General features: G+C 42.8%; 2 protein-coding genes across 4 annotated transcripts; both read right to left on the reverse strand.

The window, feature by feature from the left end:
• Positions 1-135: 135 nt before the first annotated feature.
• Positions 136-5,242, reverse strand: ddx39ab (DEAD (Asp-Glu-Ala-Asp) box polypeptide 39Ab). 2 transcript variants are annotated; one of them, XM_076752203.1, is made up of 10 exons: positions 5,168-5,242; positions 4,036-4,257; positions 3,507-3,634; positions 3,100-3,376; positions 2,830-2,948; positions 2,531-2,662; positions 1,768-1,877; positions 1,420-1,564; positions 1,123-1,270; positions 136-713 (listed from the first exon to the last, which is right to left on the reverse strand). In XM_076752203.1, exons 2-10 carry the CDS (start codon positions 4,241-4,243, stop codon positions 697-699), a joined length of 1,284 nt encoding a protein of 427 aa, XP_076608318.1. In that variant the 5' UTR covers positions 4,244-4,257; positions 5,168-5,242; the 3' UTR covers positions 136-696. The 2 variants fall into 2 exon arrangements, with proteins under 2 accessions (XP_076608318.1, XP_076608319.1); XM_076752204.1 differs by having other exon boundaries at positions 4,036-4,252; positions 5,168-5,236.
• Positions 5,243-6,920: 1,678 nt separating this feature from the next.
• Positions 6,921-19,464, reverse strand: LOC143334633 (volume-regulated anion channel subunit LRRC8D). Of its 2 annotated transcripts, XM_076753497.1 has the most exons (6): positions 13,646-19,464; positions 12,463-12,837; positions 11,124-11,714; positions 10,651-10,901; positions 9,532-9,909; positions 6,921-9,333 (listed from the first exon to the last, which is right to left on the reverse strand). In XM_076753497.1, the coding sequence occupies exons 2-6, from the start codon at positions 12,808-12,810 to the stop codon at positions 8,211-8,213; spliced, it is 2,691 nt and encodes an 896-aa protein (XP_076609612.1). In that variant the 5' UTR covers positions 12,811-12,837; positions 13,646-19,464; the 3' UTR covers positions 6,921-8,210. The 2 variants fall into 2 exon arrangements, with proteins under 2 accessions (XP_076609612.1, XP_076609611.1); XM_076753496.1 differs by having other exon boundaries at positions 12,463-19,464.
• Between the last annotated feature and the right edge of the window lie 969 nt (positions 19,465-20,433).

Consider the following 20,433-nt stretch of genomic DNA (forward strand, 5'->3'; position numbering starts at 1 on the left):
AAACAATTTGGCATTGTGATTTAAGTTTGTGTAAAATTTCTTAAAACCTCAGACACATACTAAGAAACAGATTATTTCACGATACAGTATACTGATGACATTTAAAATCAAAATTGGCAAATTCACCACCAGGACTCCACTTGGTGACTTCTTTTATTGGAGACATTCAATTGGAAATTTATAGAAAGCTGCCATATAAGCTAAAATTGTTTTACTTAATGGTCACAACTACTTGATTTTTGTAACAATTAACTCTTGCAGTGGGGAAAAAAACAAAAAACACAAAACTTCCTATACAAACTAAGTTGAACATTTAAAAAGGGGCTACGAATCACTTTTACATGTCCTCAGAAGTACTTTTCTATAATTTTCCCTGAAGCTCTAATTGACATTGAAATCATTGAATTGGGGTACAGACAAGGAAAGCCCCACAAGAGACCACAATAGTAAAAATGGCATTTTATAAAAAGTTTTAATGTCATTAAGCAAAGGAAAAACAAAAACAAAAAAAAAAAAAACAGTAAAAGACAAATTAAAATCGACCACACCCCTTTGTCCCCAAGGACTGACAATAAAAATAAACGTTTCGTGAACATAGGAACAGAGCAGAGCTTTCAAATCAACAGTGAAGTACGTCTACTTCCAAACACGAGACACAAGATCCATGGAGAGGAGACTTCTGCTTGGCTGGAGGACTCATCTGGACTGCTCGACTAGAGGGACAGAGGAGGAGACACAAGAGTTGAGCATGTAAAATATCAGTGCAATGAGCAACAGCTGAGCATAGCAACTTTTCACCAACAGGTTAAACATGTAACGGCAGTTTCCTTTTGATGAGAGCCCCACGGTTACGTGGCAGCACCAACTGCTGTTTGTAGTTGCCAAGATGTCTCTAAAGGTTTCTAGAGCCAGCTGATTAGCTGTGGGCGATCTTTAGCTGGCAAGATCTCACTGGATTACGGCAACCCAGCAACAGACAGCAGTGACTGTGTCGTTTTAATCAGAAAGTGCTTTGAACTCATTAATTACAAAATTTGAATCATTCAACGGCTCAGGTAACAGGACATGTTTATTAAGGGCATCAATGCACTTCAGCAGCCACTCAGAAATGGAAATACTTACTGTAAGATGAGATGTCAATCTCATCTGGCAGCTCAGCCACATTGACTTCAAAGCGGTCCTGCACATCGTTCAGAGTCTTGGCGTCGGTCTCGTCGGACACAAAGGTTATAGCCAAGCCTTTGGTCCCAAACCTACCAGCACGGGCAACCTGAGGGGTGCACAGAAGGTCTGAGTGAGTTAAATCCCTCATATAGCAAAAATGTAATACCATAGGTGTTATGGCAACCTGGCAAAAGCTTCACAGAACAAACACTGAAGGAAAGACATGTGCAGCTATCACCCCTCCACAGCCCTCACCCTGTGTAAATAGGTGTCAGAATCTTCAGGCATGTCGTAGTTGAAGACGATGTTGACCCGCTCGATGTCCATCCCTCGGCCAAAGAGATTTGTGGCCACCAGGATCCGCCTTTGGAAGTCCTTGAATTGCTGATAGCGAGACAGCCTACGGAGGGAGGGCAGAGGCCAGGAGAGAATTATCAACACAGCTGCTGCAGGCATTACTGGACAGCAACCCCCTTTGAAGGCAATGATGTGTTGAGTTAACTGATGAGGCCTCATGCTCCATGAACATACTTAGCATTGGAGCTCAACAGAACACATGTTTAAGAGGGAGGGTATGCAAGTGGAAGATTGTGTCTCTCTCACCTCTCCTCCTGAGCCATTCCCCTGTGGATGGAAATGGCAGGGAAATTTTGTTCCACCAGAAGCTGGGACAGGGCCATGCAGCGCTGGATTGACTTGACAAAGATCACCACCTAGAGGCAAAGCAAAGGCACTGAAATAGAGCTTCGGCAGCCTTGGCCTGCAAAATTGACCACCGGTTGGACGCGTGATGGGACACCTTCACATCATTGAGTCTGATTTTAAATTACAGTGAAATTTATCTTAGTGACTGCTTTCAAGGAATAGTTAGTCATTTTGGGAAATATGATTAACTTCCTTGCTAAGAGCTAAATGAGAACTTTGATAGCACGTTGATGTCTGCATGTTGAATGTATGCTACAAGCGGCAGCCAGTTATCTTAGCACAAAGATTGGAAACAGCTGTAATTCACCCAATAGCACACACAAAGCTCACAAATTCATGTGATATCCATTCATTTAGTCTGTACAAAAAAAGTGTAAAAACATAAACTTGGCATTTTATGGGGGTGTCAAAACCAGCAACTTCCTGGAGTCTCCAATGGATGCCTAACAACTACTCAGAGCCTAGAAACAGTCTGGCACATAACCCCTGTAAAAACAGATGTCTGTGGAAACCCTGGTGATAAGATTTTAAAGTCACGTAAATAATAAAATTACTCATTTTGTTTTAGCCATTACTTGTATGTTTGACAATTCTCAAATCTAGCAAAATTAAGTAACAATATGCAAAGTGCTATTGGGAGGGCCGTGCACCATCACTTTACCTGGTTGAACTCCAATACATCAAGCAGGTCAAAGAGCTTGCGGTTCTTCTCACTGTCCTTCAGCTTGGAGTAGTACTGTTGCAGGCCATGGAGTGTAAGTTTGGTCTCGTCATCCACAAAGACTTCCATGGGCTGCACAGGAGGTGACAGAGGCTCAGTCAATAAACTTGTTGAGCATATAGTTACAGTAGCACTATGTGAAATTCACATGTGCAGCAGCTATGTATGCAATCAATTTTCTTACAAAAAAACAATGTTATTGGAAATTCTGAGAAAGCAGCGCTTCATTGATCACTCACATCCTGCATGAATTTGCGGCAGACTGGTCGGACTTCCTTGCTCAGAGTTGCACTGAACATCATGACCTGCTTCTCATGGGGTGTGATCCTGAAGATTTCCTGTACATCACTCCTCATGTCTGTTAGACAAAAAGGCATCCAAATGAATAATGGCCATGATCCTGTTTAAATACTGTGCTCAGAGGGTGGGTTTCCTCACCAGATACACTGACGTACAGTCAGTGAGAACTGTGAAGAAATGTCAGCAAACATTTTGAGAAAAGAACACACCTAGCTGCTCCAACATTTTGTCGCACTCATCCAGGACAAAATGCTTGACGTTCTTCAGACTGAGGGTCTTGTTCCGGGTGAGAGCGAGGATGCGGCCTGGTGTTCCGACAACGATGTGAGGGCAGTTCTTCTTCAAGACCTCCTCGTCCTTCTTGATGGCCAGCCCACCAAAGAATACTGCTGCCTTTACTGTGGGCATGTACTTGGAGAAACGCTCATACTCTTTACTGATCTGGAAGGCCAGCTCTCGTGTGTGGCACATGACTAATACAGAGACCTGAGGAGTAGAGATACGAGAGATAAGGACTCAGCTTGCTATGCTGGGACTAGATTTAGAGGGTGTAAACGAATGCTAGTTTTTACTTGATCCAATACATAAACCTTGTGTGCTGAACGTGTGTACTAACCTGTCCATCAACGGGTTCAATCTGCTGCAGCGTGGCCAGCACAAACACGGCAGTCTTGCCCATACCAGATTTGGCTTGGCACAGGATGTCCATGCCCAAGATAGCTTGAGGGATGCATTCATGCTGGACTGCATTTAAAAAAAAACACCAAAACATGATTTAGGGCAGAGCATTCACATTATTGTTGGTGCAACAATTACTTTCAAGGTATTGTACAAAGCACTCAGACATGTGGCGATCCAGCTCTTATGGTTACATTGAACAGGACATGGAAACCAGATCCAGCAAATGCAAAACAGTGGATCTCTAGTTTTTGATTTGTTTGAGACTTCTTTTTTTGCAATGTGTACACTGATGCAACAAACAATAAGCCACTCCTCCAGTTTCCAAGGGCACATCCAGATCTTTTGATCAATGACCAAGTGTCCATACTGGCTAATAACACGGACACTAAGGGTTGGTGTTATTATGACAAAGGAAACAAAGGCCCTATTCAAAGACAACAAGTGAAGATAACAATTCCTCTCACCTTCAGATGGATGCTCAAAACCACAGTCAATGATGGCACGGAGCAGCTCTGGTTTGAGCAGAAAATCTCTGAAGCCAGAGCTGTGGATGGAAACGTAGGAACCCTTTATCTCCTTCTGCCCTGCAGGAGCTGCGCTCTCAGGGGCTCCTTGTGGCTCCTCATCTTCTTCATAATCGAGCAGCTCGCTTTCAACATCGTTCTCGGCCATTGCGTCTGTCTAAACTAGGAGAAACAGAGTTTGTTGTTTTTAAGTCTATGTCTGACCGTCGTCTAGCATGGCTGAACTCCCTCCCCGGGGTGAGTTTTCAGGGGGGCTGTTAACCAAGCCCACCTGTTGTTACCGGTCTTTAAGCACGGTTTCCCCACATGTGCGTAGAACATGTACACTGTTACGTTTGTTCGATGGTTGAAATATATATATTAATTTCCATATGTTCAATACGAGATGGATTCGGTTTCACATCAATTGTGATACTAGCACTGACGTAAAGTCGACACTGAGCGTTAGCATTGTTGCATGCGCCCGGCAAACCCCATTGTAAAATGCGAGGCCGGTGGTTGAGATACGCTTACCAGATTTCGCAAAAACCGCGAATACGCACTTATTAAACCTGGTCTACATTATAGTAACATACAAATCTGATGAGATGTAGCGTTCCAGCTTAGCCAACACGGTCGGATTACTGACCATACCGAACAGCGTTTGAGCCGTGTACAACGCTGGAAAGCTATTGTGTTGCATAACCGTTGCTAACGTGGCAAGCTAACTTGATACACGGCGTCGACTATTGCGCTATTTGACCACCTAAATTGTATGAAAAAGATAACCAGTCAGCATATAGATATTTTTAAAGAATGCGCTACGCGAAATATAAAAAGGCTATGCAAAGACCGAATATTAACAAATATGTGGAAGATTGGTGGGTTGGCTAAGCTATCTAGCTAGTGCTAAACTTCGGCATTTAGCTCAGTAGCACCCTACAGCACACAATGAAGAGAGCCATTTTATTCCACAGTAGGTGAATTTCTTTGCTACTAAAACAAAACTAAGTCTCTTTTGCGACTTTTGAGACACAAACCAAGGCTTTAAATGACTCTAGCTGTTCCACTGAAGACAATATTACATTCTTACCTTCTCGGTGTTAGCTCCACGTCCAATCAAAACCGCATGGACAGGCCTCAGTTGGTTTATACGAGTTACCGGAAGTTCCGCCCCAATTGTTGCGCGTTGACATCATTGGTTTATTTGGAAAGCCACCGGCAACAGCAGCCAGCGATTGGACAAAAAGTGTGCCGCAGTCCACCGCAGTTTAAAAAAGCGGGATACGGCACTGCCGGACTCTCCTGTAAGTGAGGAAGCTTAGACATACATACTGAATGAATAAATCAGCATAATAAAATAGATTCATTTTTTGATTATGCTAAAGAAGAAAACGGGCACTTGTTTATATGTAACTAATATAATTCCGATGCTATTCATTGTACAGATGAAAAGATGCTGTTTCCCGACCTTTGTTTTTATTGTTGTTATGGTTGTATTTTTTGTTTTGTTTTGTTTTTTAACTTCTAGAACGGTTCTTCTTTTTTAATGATTTTTTCATTAATTTTGTTCCCTACTTCTGTTATGCCATTTTTAAAAAAAAATGTATTTATTTATTTATTTATTTTGTTATATTTGTTGAAATTCTCTTTACATCCCGACAGCAATCAATAAATCAGGGAATGGGTTTTTTCAGCTGTAGGCCCATGCTTTGAAAAGATAACTTACTTTTGCCGATATCTCCAACGTTACCAACTCCAGCTTTAATACATTCTGCAGCAATCAATTATCACTTTATTTTCAAGATTTTACTGAAGGCCTGCTGTATGGTATGGAGTCTTGCCTCGCTGATGTTGGTGTTATCAGAATCAGAAATCTTCCCTGCCCTCCAGTGGCTACAGTGGGAAACTGCAGCACAAAATTAAACTTGAAGAGAGCAGCAGCAACACCAGTATTGTGGTAATAAAAAGCAATTATAATCTTGAAGTTGTGTGTAGAGAGCTTTTAAACCTGCTAGAAATGGTCATGCTGGCATCTGGCCGGATTGGATAGAATATAAATACTTTCACTTCCTTTTTCTAGTGACTTTAATCATACCTCTTTGTCTTCAATGTTACATGCTACAACAGAGACACTAAAATACTGGATTTATATTATGCTAACACCAAGGAGGCATATAATTCATCACCTCTCCCACCACAGGCTGATGAGGCTTTGAGGGATTGTTTTGATACATCTGTGTGGGAAGCGCTTTGCTCATAGGGAGGACATTGACAGTCTCACAGTATAACAGACTTTAGCAACTTCTGTTTGAAGAATGTTGCAAACACCAGAACTGTTAAGTGTTTGAGGCATTCTTCACACAGAAAAAACCCTGGATTACTCCTGACATAAAGGCTCACCACAAAGAAAAAAGAAAGTCTGTAGGTCATGAAATAAAGAGGAGCTAAAAAATGTACAGAGATCCACAAGGGAAAAAACAGCTACATGAGGAAGATGGAGGATCAGTTGGAGCAAAGCAACATCAGCGGAGTCTGGAGGGGCCTTGAAACCATCTCCGGCTTCAAGGAACCCAACTCCCAGCCTGTGGGGGACCAGAAATGAGTGAATGCTCTGAACCTTTTCTGAAGTAGATTTCAGACATCTGCCCCTCCCCCCTGTCCAGTGTTCCCTGCCGCAACCCTCATCGTCTACAGCCCCTGTGTATTGCCACATGCTCACCTACAATCCCTTTCCACAACCTCCAGCACCCTTACTTCTTCTTTTTGCACTATGCCCATTCTTATCTTACCTTATTGTGACCAAATGGGAGCAATCAGACACAAACACATCAACAGAAATTATTAATTAGAACAAATAAGTAAGTTTATTGTTTTATAGTGGTCACATTTAGACACTACAACTTCACCTTCTTCAGTGGGAATAAAGTGTCTTAGAGGTATCAAGAGGGGGTATCCATACTCATTTTAATACTAATTATAAGAGCTTCTGTATTAATGATTTACATTTTGTTATCAAACAACATGAACCTTTGCTCCATATCATATATTCATTCACAGCCCTGCAAGAAATACTACTTTTGAGAATATTTTTCTCCTCTTTCAGGTAAAGCATTATTTCCCCATAACAATTATTCAACCATACAACACATGCAGTCTCCTCATCTTACTGTGCATTCCAGGAATAACATGATGTCTACAGTAAGATGTTCACATTTACATAGCACATTGTTTTGCACATGGATGAATGTTTTTTAATCTCTCTGCATGCCTTTGGTTGACACTCATTTCAGTGTGGTACAAAAATCAGTGTGCAGAATGTGTACTCTCTGGGCTGAAACATAAATGCAAATGCATGGTTAATAAGCCTCACATTAAAAGGAGCAACAGGAAAACTACATTACAACTACTTTCTTGTGCCACACCACTTTTCGCTGTTATGCTATGCCCCGTTAATGTTACCAGTCCACAAAAGGAGAAAGGCTGTTTGGTGTGCTGCTTTGTTTGCTGGTGGTGTTTCTGGAAGTTGTGAATGAGCCAGTACAGGAAGGATTGTGGTTGGATCTGTTGAAGGATGTCAAGTTGATGGATCCTATTCATTTTCTACGGAGAGCAGGAGATCCAGCCATGTGGTGCATGATGGATACAGCATGGTGAATGGATGGACAAGTCGCCACATCAGAAGCCATGCTGTTAAAATATTAATCAAGCTGTACTAAAATGCAGCATCCTAAAAGGTTTTTAGTGTAAATGGTTCTATCATCTGCATTATCACTTAGCAAAACTCAATATACACACAGTGAAGTTGCCATGCAACTAACATCAGTGTAGCAGGTAGAAAACCCAGCTCTGCCACACCTGTGTGACACAGAGTCCATGTCCAATGTATTTCTTGGGAAAGAAGTTTGGTGCGTCTGCTATGAGCAGACAACACAGAGGTCAGGGAAGCTTCCAATGTCAGAGCATAAGAGAAAAGAGAAAATAATAAAAGAGGAGCTGGGTTTTTGTTGACCTGGTCAGTGGTGTAATCCGGGAATATCAGTTATGGTAAGTGATCAGAGAAGAGGTTTAACTGTTTACATAATCGCTTACAGTAAATGTTCAGTCTAAGTGTAGCACTAAGATAACTATTAGTCTTATATCTGTGATTCCAGAGCAGAAGAGAAGCTCCACTGTGTAGGAGACAAGTATGGGAAACTGTCAGACTCAGGCCGGGAATGATCCTCTGAGTATGTACCAGAAGGGGGGGCAGAACGGCTCAGGAAGTCCCTGACATGGGGAGGCAATGAAAGAAATAGCCAGTCTTCCACCTGGAGACCACCTGCATGCAGCCCTGAGCAGCAGCCCAGTTCAGCAGGCAATTCCTCCAGACTGTTACCACGCAAGTCCAACCTGCACAGCTGACTTAAAGCTGCAATCCCCCTTGGTAATGAACTAAGAGAGTTGTGAGCAACATTGAGGATGCGCAGCTCCAAACAGCTATTGAACAGCCCAGGGGGAAGACTCTCTACCCTGTTCCGACTGAGGTCCAGCTCTATAAGCAGTTGCAGTGACTTTACCTCCACAGGCAACTCCTCCAGCAGGTTACCAGCAAGCAGGAGCCTACGAAGGCGGCGAATAGTGAAGAGTGCTGGGGGAAGGCTCTTAAGCTGGTTGTTAGATAGATCTAGGAGCTCTAGGCCTCGCAACACACCAACACTGGCTGGCAGTGCCAGAACACGGTTAAAGGCAAGTCTGAGGCAAGAAAGACGTCGTAGATGAGCCAAGCTAAGTAGTTCCTCCAGAGTTCTCAAGTTATTATGCTGAAGGTTGAGCGACCGCAGGTTGGTGAGAGCCAGCAGGGCAGAGGGCAATCGCTCTAGCTGGCAGTCCTGCAGCTGCAGCTCTGTCAGGCCAACCATCCGCTTCAAGCCCGTCAGCACAAGCAGCCTGGTCCCCTCATTGTAGATCTCCAGCCTCACCAAGCTGCATGCCACCTCACATAGCTCCCCAGGGATCCGCTGTAACATGCCTTGAATCACCAGCACACGAAGGTGACGTAATTGGCGGAGGCTCCCCAATGCCCAGCTGCGGCCCACCCCACTGTCACTACTCAGACGACCAGAGAGGTGGAGCTCATGCAGGCTGCGGAGGGAGAGGACCCAGCTGGGGATCTCTGATGCCTGAGTAAAGGTGAGGTGGAGGACCTCCAGACGTTCCTGAAGGACTCCAAGTGCACTGGGATCCACAGCTGCTGTGCAGTGATAGAGGTGGAGCTCCCTGTTGTAGCAATTAACAATCAAGGACTTAATTAAATGTGTAGAAAAACAAGAAACAAGTTTATGTACATCATAGCGTTAAGAGCAACCCTTTTACTGTATTTTTTTTTACACAATAACTAGATGTCACATGTAACTTTTGATTTAGTGTGTATTGTTCGAAATGTGCAAAGCACGATTGCAACACCATAAAACTCACCTGAGTGAGGTCATGTTGGCCACCTGTGCAGTAAACCTGGCATCTGTGATGAGTTCCAGTTTGAGGACCTGAAGGTGGCTGAGGGTGAAGAGGGCTGGAGGGAGGCGAGGTAGGGCCACGAGCTGAAGTTTAGAGCGGCCTTCTGCATCCACACTAGTTATGGCACGAAGCTTCTCCTCCCCCCAGTGCCTCTCCAGGTTTTCCTCTAGCAGCCTGCTCTCACTGACAGGGGACAAAAAAACGGAGAGACGCTGGGCCAGCAAAGGGTCATACTGGTCTAACATGTGTAAAAGAAAGGCCAGGTCATTTCTGAGGTCAGGAACGTCTCTCAGGGAGCCCAACTCCTTCAGTGAGTGGAAGGAATACTGCCGTAGAGAGCTAAGTAGGAACACAGACCAAAAAGAGAATGAGAAATATTTTACACAGAATATACTGCAGCCCAAAACACAGCATTGCACTCTAATCCTATTATTAGGCCTCTGGTATGCTCAAGCTCATCGGCATTATTCTGTTTGAAGGCCCTTTGAACAATCACAGTCTGTTTAGTTCAACAAACTATCAATCAAAAATTTTCCATCTTGTTATTCTTGTTCAAACAGTGCGACAAATTCTAAGCCTGTTTAACACCGTAGATGCACATTGTCTCCCCTTTCCTCCTGTACATAACATATACATACATAACATTTTACCTCACTCAAGTTGCCTGCCTTTCACATGACACTTAATCATTTTATCATTTATTAAGAGAGGGATCAGCAATTTGGGAGAAAGATATTTGACCCCAACAGCCAAACAAGCACACCCTGCTCCCTCCCTCCTCCTTCAGATGCTCTACCCCTCAAATCCATGGACATGCATTGCCAAGACAACGACACCATCAACTGGGCAGGCTGACCAAGAGAGCACACCGGCTCCAGACAGCATTACTCACAATTCTCCTGCTACTATAGCTAACATCACAACAACAGCAAATCTTAGCAAACTGGAAAGTAAGATGTCTATGGTAATTTACCATTACCTGTAACACAAATCGCAAACGTTTGCAAGCAGGACAAAACATCAGCGACCTGTTGGTTCAGTGAAACATAATGTTACCCAAGTAGAACAGAATACACTGACCTGTGTAAAATCCAACCAAGGGTGTAACAGTTCAGCAGGCCGTACAGCCCCAGCAGAGTCAGGTACGCCACCAGTAGTTTGCGTATCAGACAGGAGAGCACGTGGATACACTCAAAGGCAGTGTAGCCCACTAAGGCTTGCTGCTCAGGGTGACAGGTGTGAGTGAAGGAGAAGTAGCTGAGAAGAGGGATGGTGTAACTCACGATCAGCGTTACCATCAGTAGTTTGAATATCGTCTGAGCCAAGTAGACCTGAATAGATGGAAAAAGGGTGATCGAATATTGACTACTGTTGTCAGAATAAACCACACACCTAAAATTAACTGTACTTTAACTCCTCCAGCAGGTTGCTATAGATATAAAGTCCTACAACATCATATCATAAAACATGTTTGAACAATGAAAGAGTTAAAGGAAATGTAGATAGACAGAAAGTAGATGATATTATATCTTGTACATTGGAGAATTTCTCACCTTATAGATGACATCTGAGCTTTCACAGTGGGACCGAAATTTCCGGACCCTTTCGAACAGTGCCCTGGCCTGTTCCCCGTCACTTTTATCCAAGCAGATTACCTGCCTGGGATTGTCAACCATGAGTGAGGGCTTGGAAGGGGGAACATACACCTGGGAGCTGAGGGATACAGACGACATGGTGGAGGTACAGGAGAGTGTGGAAGGGCATGGGGAGGGAGGGGCAGCAGAGGACGCACTGTCTGACCTCTTCAAAAGCGGGCTGTCTGCACCCGAGTCTATGCTTGACCGTCTTGTGCTGGTCACCTGGGGTAAAGATGAACTTGATGAGGGAGGAGGTTTGGGTGATCGCCTCTCCTCCGCCACCTCCTTCTCTTGGATGTTCTCCTGTCGGGCGGCACGGGACAGGGCCTGAGATGTCCAGGGTGACTCGCAGCACTTTGCCAAGATGGCCAAGAAGTGCTCTATGCGGGCGGAGGTGTGAGGAAAGTGGAGCCAGAAGGAGCCGCTAGCTACCAACACTAGAGACTGCAGCAAGGCCATGTAGGGGAAGAAGCGGGAGCACAGAGGCAAAGCCTCATGGTAGCATACCTGGATAAACAGATAAACATACACTTAGACCTGCAAGAATGGACTTTTTTGGCCACTTGGGGCCAGCGGAAACAAGATGAACAACACACTGACATGCTAAAGTACAATATGTTAGAATTTGCCACCTGATGAATGTTGTTCCAAACAAACAGGAGGCAGCATATCAGCAGAGTAACTACTAACTGTTCACTATACTAGTTGCCGTTGCCATCTCCAGCTTGGAAAAGCAACATCTAGAACCAGGGTATTTTCACGCCTAACTCGGAGAACCAAACCAGAGATAATAATTGCTGTAATACTGGAAACAACTAGACAGTTTTACTTTGTTTCTGCTGAGTTTAAATGAAATGTGTTTTATACCGAGTTAACATGGAAATTCAGCTCGTCTTAGTTCTATAAATGAGAGAAACCAGTGTTCAGAAGGTGTATGGTTGTGCTTTTCTGTTTATTACAGAACATAGGTGTAAGAATATTTCCTCTTGACATTTTGTGAGTTTGTTTTGTTTATTTATTAGACTAAAAAAAGTTATGGATGAAACACATCCACCTCACATCTCCCTGCTCTCCTCTTAGCTCTGATTTTTGTCTCTTCCAAAATCCATACAAGTAGTCATGTGATCCATTGTTAAAATACAGATATTGACAATAAGTGCTTAAATGGAAGTAACAGTCAATAATTTAATTGGTTTCACCTGTTCTCTTGCATCATTTTCAGTGGCAAAGGCAACTCAGGCTAGCATTACAGTACCTGGCTAATGTAAACATACTGCTGGTAGACCAGATGTGTGCGCCGACCACGGGCTGCAGAATGAAGATTCGGGCTGTTGCCTGGAACATGGGTCGGGGTCTTTGAAGATGGAGTCAGTACCACATCCCTGCTAGTTGAGGGACTGTGATCATTAGTATTTGCAGTGACAAGTGGATCCAAAGGAATGCAGACCACTCGGTCCCTGGACAGCTGCTCAGTACACGCCAGGACAGATGCCATCAGCATCAGGACCACCAGGTAGTCCATGAAGACCTCCCACCAGGGCTTCAACAGTTTACACCTGCTCTGATGCTGGTTCAGAGGTGCCAGCTCAGACAGAGAAAACATGGCAATCTCTGGGTCCTACAAGGATGACTGTAAGAGTAATTGTGAAATCATTGGGTGACGCACATTGTGACTGATGTAGTGACGTACAAAGATGAGGACAGCTTTCACCATCAGTGTCAACATGTTAAATCAAAATCTGTGACTCCACCAATTCTGTGATACTAGAGAGTCGACAATAGAAACAATCCGGACACGCTGACCATTAGCAGGTTAACTATTAGGACTCCAAAGGCAGATCTAGAAACTACAGGCCACCAGTGTGCAACAACAGCCTACAACAGCAAATATTACAGTTTCTCACTCTATCTAAACATAAGACTTTTGGTATCAGCAATTACACTACAGTACCACAGAACAGTATGTGACCACAGCCTGATCCAGGAACATCCTGATCAGACCACAGACTAAGAACTATCTGGCAAAGATCCTGTCTTAGAGTCCCAGAAAACACACTTTCTAAATCAGCTTCTTAATAGAGTTTTCAGTGTCAAACTCTTAAGAAATAATAGTTAAGGAGACTTACTTTTCAAACATTAACTGATTGCATTTTTAGCTATGAACAATTTAATGTTAAATGGAAATCCGTTAAAAGCAAGCTTTCAGGGCCTTTAAGCAAGCATTTCAATTTCAATAAAGAAAGCAATGTACAAAAAAACGTTCCAAAATCATGTCAAAATCTATTGATCAGTGGTTGAACATTATGAGTAGACTAAATAAAATAGCACAAACATTTCCACAGCAGGCAACATCTCTAAAATCTACTTCTTGGCACAGATACGAATCAGACCTGAACAATTCATGTTATTTTTGGAGCCCAGGATTAACTTTCACCTACCAGAGCGAATAACTTGGTCTCCTGTTTTTCTCTCTCTCTCCTCTGATCAGCTCACAGCCGCCTCACAGAAACTTCGTTCCGGCGCTGTCTGGTTCTGCCGTGAAAAACTTACAACAAACTCCTCCTCAGCTGGACGACACACAGCTTTTCAACGGTTGCCATAGCAGCGGAGGATGTGTGGCTGAAAAATCTGATTCAGCACTAGAAGCCCGTTCAAGACCCGGGGAGCATGCCTGCACACTTTAACGCCTTCAGGACTGACTCTGAGGAAAACATCAGAGGACTATAAGACAAAAGTATGTGCATGGTGTGTATTTATATACAGATATATCAGAAGAAGTAAAAATACATTCTTTGCAGATTGGTCCCTTACTCAGAGTTTTGGAATTACAGCCAGTTGGTCAATTTAAGTTGAAGACACATTTCCATTTGTTAAACCAATATTAAAAGATTTCCTGTGAAATAAAAATGATTATAGGCATTTGCTGCTAAATACTGATTGCGACTGCCATCATCTCTTTTCATGTGCAAGTTGAAAATTTACAACATTGTGTCCAGGATCATCCAGCAGGGGCTGCTGAAGTCTTTGCACTGAGTTCCACTGCAGCATTTGACTTCACAGTTCTAATCCAGTTGGTGTCAGACTGCTCTCACCTCTGCATGGGTGGATGTGTGCTTCTGTAGAATCACCAGGTTTCTTTCTTCAAGGTTACAGAAGTCTGATGACCAAGGATGCTCTTACGTGTGTGTGCGTGAACGTGTGTGTGCAAAGGACGGTCATATGTAACTCTTTGTTTCCTTTGTATTTGGGCCAAGAAGAATGTGGAGCAGAGACTCAAACTGACAATGAACCACAAAGTGATCTACTCTACACAGCTGGTGTGTGTGTTCTGTGTGTCTGTACTGTATGTGCGAGTGTGAAAATGTGTGTGTGTGTGAGAGAGAGAGAGACTGAGTGAGTTTGGGGATGTGGAGTATGGGTTTTATGAACGTGAAGGGAAAAAAAAGTTGTGTGTTAGCTGCAGAAGTGGTGGCAAACAGTGTGTGTGTGAGTGTGGTTGGCATTTATTGTTGCCACAGAGAAAAATCTCGATGAGAACGTGCGAAGGTGTAACTGCGAGGCACAGGGACAATTCGTATAACAGTGTCTACCACACGTCAAGCCCACTGTACTGTAGCAGGGTGTCTTTTTTAGAGACTTGTTAAAGCTAAAATCTGCATCAGAGGACACATGCTGTGAGTGAGTGCAGTCCTCAGAATCTTCACAGTGCAGTGTGAGGCTGTTTTATAGCATTTATAAGATAAGACGAGACAAAATAAGATAAGATAATTACAGTGCACGTGTCACATCTGACTTTTTTGACTCAGGTGGCCCAAATGGGATTACTTACTCAGGGGTGGCATGAAGTGTGTGTGCACACACAAGCAAACACACACTCGCACTTAGCAATAGCATTAATTTACCATTTCTCCTTATTTTTTAAGTCTTCAAAAAGATATTGTACCCCCAAAAGTAGGCTACGTACAAAATAAAATGCAAACACAATATTGATATATTATCAGATTGGTTAAAATTCACCCAACAACTATGAACTGTAATAATTTACAGTATATATCTTGTTTAAGTCAGCCTTGCTCAAACAGGGTGTCTGGCTTCAGCAAGGGTGCGGTCAAAAAATATCATGACATTGCAAATTGTTACAACATACCATGAAAATGCACATTAACCACCTCATGCTTCACCAAAATTTGTTTCACATGCCCCTTTCCTCATGTCACAACTTCAGCAAACGACTACTTAACTACTCACTCTGTTAATAGCTAACAGTTTTTTTTTTTTTTCATTACCGCGTGATGCATGCAGGGTTATGAGAGGTTGAATCAAGTAGTTGGTGCACACAAACTAGCATGCAATGTGTTTTGAAAAGAAAGGCGCCAGAAAGAATCAGATAAATCTGAATCTGAGTCATCAAATCATTATCTGGCGGTAGCCGAACAGCGAGGGGACAACCCTGATACCGAATAAGTTGTGACGCTGTGTAAAACATAAATGAAGACAGAATGCAATCATTTGCAAACAGACTTTGCACAGTTTAAGGAAGTGTTCCCGAGTCCATGCAGTAATCTCCTTTATCCAATCATGTGTTCACTTGTGAACGACTGAGCCTTTCCAGGATGCTTCTTTCATACCCAATCATGATACTATCACCTGTTACCAATCAACCTGTTTACCTGTGGAATGTTCCAAACAGGTGTTTCTGGATCATTCCACATCTTTCCCAGTCTTTAGCTGCTCCTGTCCCAACCCGTTTGAGACATGTTCAAATTCAGAATAAGCAAAAATCGATGAAGCTGATGAGGTCAAACATTAAATATATTGTCTTTGTATTGTTTTCAAGTGAATGTATGTCCAAAAGAATTAACAAATGATCATTCTGTTTTATTTATGTTTTACACAGCATGCCAACATTTTTGCAATCAGGGTTGTTGCAGTAAGATGTTGTATGGTTTTATCTTTATCAGGGATCCATCCTGCCCTCTTCCTCTCTGCCTGGTATGTGGCATGAAATTGTCAAATCAAGCAATGGTGCCGAGCAAACTTAAAATACACCTTTTAATGACTACCATTACTAAAGAAAGGTTGAGAAACACTTGTTTAACTGGTACATACGTGTTCAACTTGTCAAGTTGTGATTTTCTAGGGAATAACTTAAGCAAGTGGCCACTAGGTCCACACTTATCACACAGATATGATATTATATATATTCTCACCTTACTCTGTGTACAAATGTATTTCCAAAAATGTTTAACGATTCCTTTAAACTAAATGTGTTGTTACGTCCTGCAGGGGTCAACTATAACACCAGTAAACAAGATAATATTTTACTAAACAGTCATCACGTAGCTTTAAGATATCTCGTCTCTTCGCTCTGTTTTTTTCTCCTAATGTCACTCTTTTTTTTTTTCTGTTGTTTGTCCCATGATCTCACTGCAGAAGATCTTTCTGAGCTTTCAGCATCTCTTTCAGGGAAATATGACTTTAAAATTAGACAGCAGGGCTGTGGTGTGGCAAGCTCAACAGTGCAAAGGCCCAATGTCCTAACAACACCCTTGGTTTCAGAGTTCTGCTGTGAAAAGGCCTGCGGCTTCACACCTCACACAACCATGCCCATAGGCAGAGATGTTTTGGGTGGGGTTGTGTTATGTGACAGGATTCACACGTGCATGTCATGAAAAAACATCACAAGCATGCCACAGACATTAGCACATCACATAGCTAATATCTTCAAACCTGAGTTTGAAGATAATAATAAACACAATATGCTGCTGCCCAGTTAGTTTGTGATCAGTGTGTAACATTTAGCCAAAATGCTGACTGAGGCCCTGACTGAAAAGGTTAAAAAAGGTTATGATGGCGCCCCTATAGCTCAGCTGGTAGGGTGTGTACCCCATGTATTGAGGCTGTCGGTCCTCTGCAGTGGCCGCAGGTTTGACTCCCGCCTGCGGCTCATTTGCTGTGTGTCTTCCCCTCTCTCTCTGCCCCATTTCCTGTCATGCCTTCAGCTGTCACTTTCATAAAGATTAAGAAGTCCCCAAATATATATATATATATTAGAAAGAAAACAAAAAAAGGTTATGACTAACTATCTAGGTATCTAATGGTTGGTTTACTACTATGTTCAAAGATTTTGGACAAGGAAGAAATTTATCTGCAGTTGAGGATCTAGAAATGCATTTTTTATATTTAAAATGGAAGCAAACATACAACATGGACATCATTAAGAATAAGACAATAAGACAGTGGTCCATAGTATAGTAGGTATTAAACAAATGAGATTTTCCTCTAGTGCCACAATGAGGTTGATATTTCTGGTTTTTGATAAAATGTCTCAACAACTATTGAATGGATTGCTATTAAACGGAGTACAAACACACATGTCTCCTTCACGATGAGTTCTTGAGCCATCATCATGACAAACTTTAATTTGTCTAATACTTTGGTTTATAATCAATTCACGGGAAAACTGATGACATTCCCATCAGCCTCAGCTGTGCGTTCAGTGTAATTAGCAAATGTTAGCATGCTAGTATGCTAAACTAACTGATGAACCTGGAAAAAATTCTGTATACCTGTATACCGGCGGCCTTTGGTGCCTGCTGCTCGAGGAAAAGGGCCTTTCTGTGTGGAGTTTGCATGTTCTCCCCGTGTTCACCTGGGGTATCCTCCATAAAAAAAAATACCCCCACTAAAAACATGCAAGAAGATCACCACCTGCCCAATGGTGACAAAAAGAACTGGGTCCCCGGGTGCTGGTCGGATGGTAGCCCACCGCTCCTGGTCTGCCGTGGAGAAAGGATGACCAGGATGGGTTAAAGGCAGAGGACAAATTTCGCCAGTGCATGGCGTGTGTGTGTGGCATGTGGATGTTACTGTGTGACAAATAAAGAGGACTGTCCCACTGATTCTTCTTAAACATCAGTCATTGTGTCATCGTGTTAGCATACTGACGTTAGCATTTAGCTCAAAGTCTTTCTGGGACTGTAAATGAGGGCATCTGTCTTGATGTCTTGATGTCAATCACAGTATATAATTATATAATAGAAATCATGCATTTATTTACTAGCTAGGCTTGTGGTTACAGGCTCTCACTCTGTATACAGCACCACCAATTTTGCAGACGTGGGCAGTGGCTTTCTTGGGTACCATGTCATTGTGGAGTTCTCACACCCCCTTACCTTTCTGTAACCCTCAATTATCAGAGCGATACAAATCTGTGAGAGAGTTGACTGCATGTGTGGGAGTGGGGATGCCCATCTGTTCACCTGCCAACCATCATCATAATCATCATCAATATCACCAACACCCTCACTTTCATTCCTTAAATGGTGTTGTGACGGTTGTTTAGCAAGAACGGAACGCAACCAGTTTATTTCCATAGACACCACTGGAAGAGCACTTCATCTGACCTCAAAATGCTTTTTGACAGTAAAGACTTTCATGGAAAACACTACAACTGATTGTAATCTGAATCTGTGATGTTTTCAATCTGACAGCAATTGATTGAAAAGAGTAGGAGGATGTGATAAGCCGTAACATAGAAAGAAAAATACCTCAGCAAAATACTTGTTTCCTGTTCAGTGGGAGGCACAGGCAGAGTTGATAGAGTTGTGGCTTTACTTTTGTATATGACTCTGTGATATATTGTGATATTGAGAGTTGGTACAGTCCACAGTTCTCAAAGTTGAAGTACCACTCAGGCTTCTTGATTTCCGTTCCCTCGCCTAACGAGGAAAAGAAAGTCCTGCACTGTCCATAACCTTTGCTCTTTCGCCAACCGAAGTAAGACAGAGTTCAAAGGCTCTGAGGAAACTGCTGTAAAATGGGTGGGTGGGGGCAATCTGGTGACACACAGATAGAGAAGTTGTTGGTCGTGAGAAAGTGGCACAGCGCTTCATTCGTCAATTCCCCTGACTGAAACCACAGCAAGCCACCAGCTGCAGCAGCTTCACAGGTCAACACCAAAGAGCCGATACTGATGCCTGACCCCGAAGCTGCCTCACAATGTGATGTTTCTCTTCCTTCATTTCCTTCAGTTCATTTGATGAAATGATGTCATTTAATGTGCTATAGAACATCTCCATTGCTATCACGAGTGGCATATTGAGAAAGTACCTGAGTGGGTACACAAATCGATATTCAAACAGAAATCACATAGATGTGCTTTGTTGCTTACTTTGTATCAACAATGCTGTATATTTTATTTGAAGCAATTTTAGAAAAATACATTCTTAATTTTATGTAGATGAACATTATCTGTCCATTTATCCATTCAATCCAAATGTGTACCTATGTATTATTCACATTGCCATGCTGTGATGGTTTCTATATACATGTGTAATGCTTCTGCATTACTGTGCTTGGCCCTGTGTATCCTCCAGTTACACATGGACAGTACTACCCATAATGTGCACACTTTTCTTAAAGGAAGATAATATAACCTTTGCTCAGCAGCTGCCATGGTGACTACAAGTGATTACAGGATGAAGGTAAATGCTATAACATAGTAGGACAAGTAACAAAAAGCAAAACTCCTGCATGTATTGAATTGAGGAAGCTAGGAAGTCAACTTTTGATTTTTAAGAGTAAAACATTTTTTTTTGTCTTTCAAAAACTACATAGTCTGATTTTACTGCATGAGATTTGTTGAGGGCCCCTTCAAAGAGACAGGGCCATAAGATACCAGTTTACTGTTGTTTTTAAAGCTGCAGTAGGCATCAACTGAACACAAACAATGCAAAAACTTCTACCACTCTGCTGCCTCTCATCATTCTGCTGAGGCCCTCCCTTCAAACCCACATCTTCAAATGGCAGCAGAAGGAGTTGGCTGCCCTCATGCATTGTAGGGCCCTCTCTCACCTGGCTAACAGCCCGATCGTCTCGCCACGGCCTGACTTCTTAAAGACAACCTTTCAGCACTGCGTGTCACCACGGAAGAGCGCCCCAGACCTCAGAATCAGTTGTGATGCTAAATAACAATGGAATGACAGGCTAGTGCGCACACACACACACACACACACACACACACACACACACACACACACACACACACACCACTCATTGATAAGAGCACCATGGCATCGAACATGATGAGCCTTGTGGAGCCAGGATGTGTTCCCACATGTTTTGTACTATGCGCTGTTGTAGGCAAAAGAGGTATTCTAAATGTATCACAAGATGCAGGATTTTTTCCACCACTGAATCTGACTTTCACTTTCACTGTGCTCTG

This window comes from Chaetodon auriga, chromosome 16 (assembly GCF_051107435.1).
Source record: "Chaetodon auriga isolate fChaAug3 chromosome 16, fChaAug3.hap1, whole genome shotgun sequence".
Classification (NCBI taxonomy): Eukaryota; Metazoa; Chordata; class Actinopteri; order Chaetodontiformes; family Chaetodontidae; genus Chaetodon; species Chaetodon auriga.

Excerpts from the sequence above, each read along its gene's own strand:
- ddx39ab (XM_076752203.1), bottom strand. The coding sequence starts at position 4,243 with ATGGCCGAGAACGATGTTGAAAGCGAGCTGCTCGATTATGAAGAAGAT. Across the intron at positions 3,377-3,506 it reads TTGAACCCGTTGATGGACAG|GTCTCTGTATTAGTCATGTG; the intron begins GTTAGTACACAC and ends TCTACTCCTCAG. Across the intron at positions 1,565-1,767 it reads GGAATGGCTCAGGAGGAGAG|GCTGTCTCGCTATCAGCAAT; the intron begins GTGAGAGAGACA and ends CTCCCTCCGTAG.
- LOC143334633 (XM_076753497.1), bottom strand. The coding sequence starts at position 12,810 with ATGTTTTCTCTGTCTGAGCTGGCACCTCTGAACCAGCATCAGAGCAGG. Across the intron at positions 11,715-12,462 it reads AGTATGTTTACATTAGCCAG|GTATGCTACCATGAGGCTTT; the intron begins GTACTGTAATGC and ends CTGTTTATCCAG. Across the intron at positions 9,910-10,650 it reads CTTGGTTGGATTTTACACAG|CTCTCTACGGCAGTATTCCT; the intron begins GTCAGTGTATTC and ends GTTCCTACTTAG.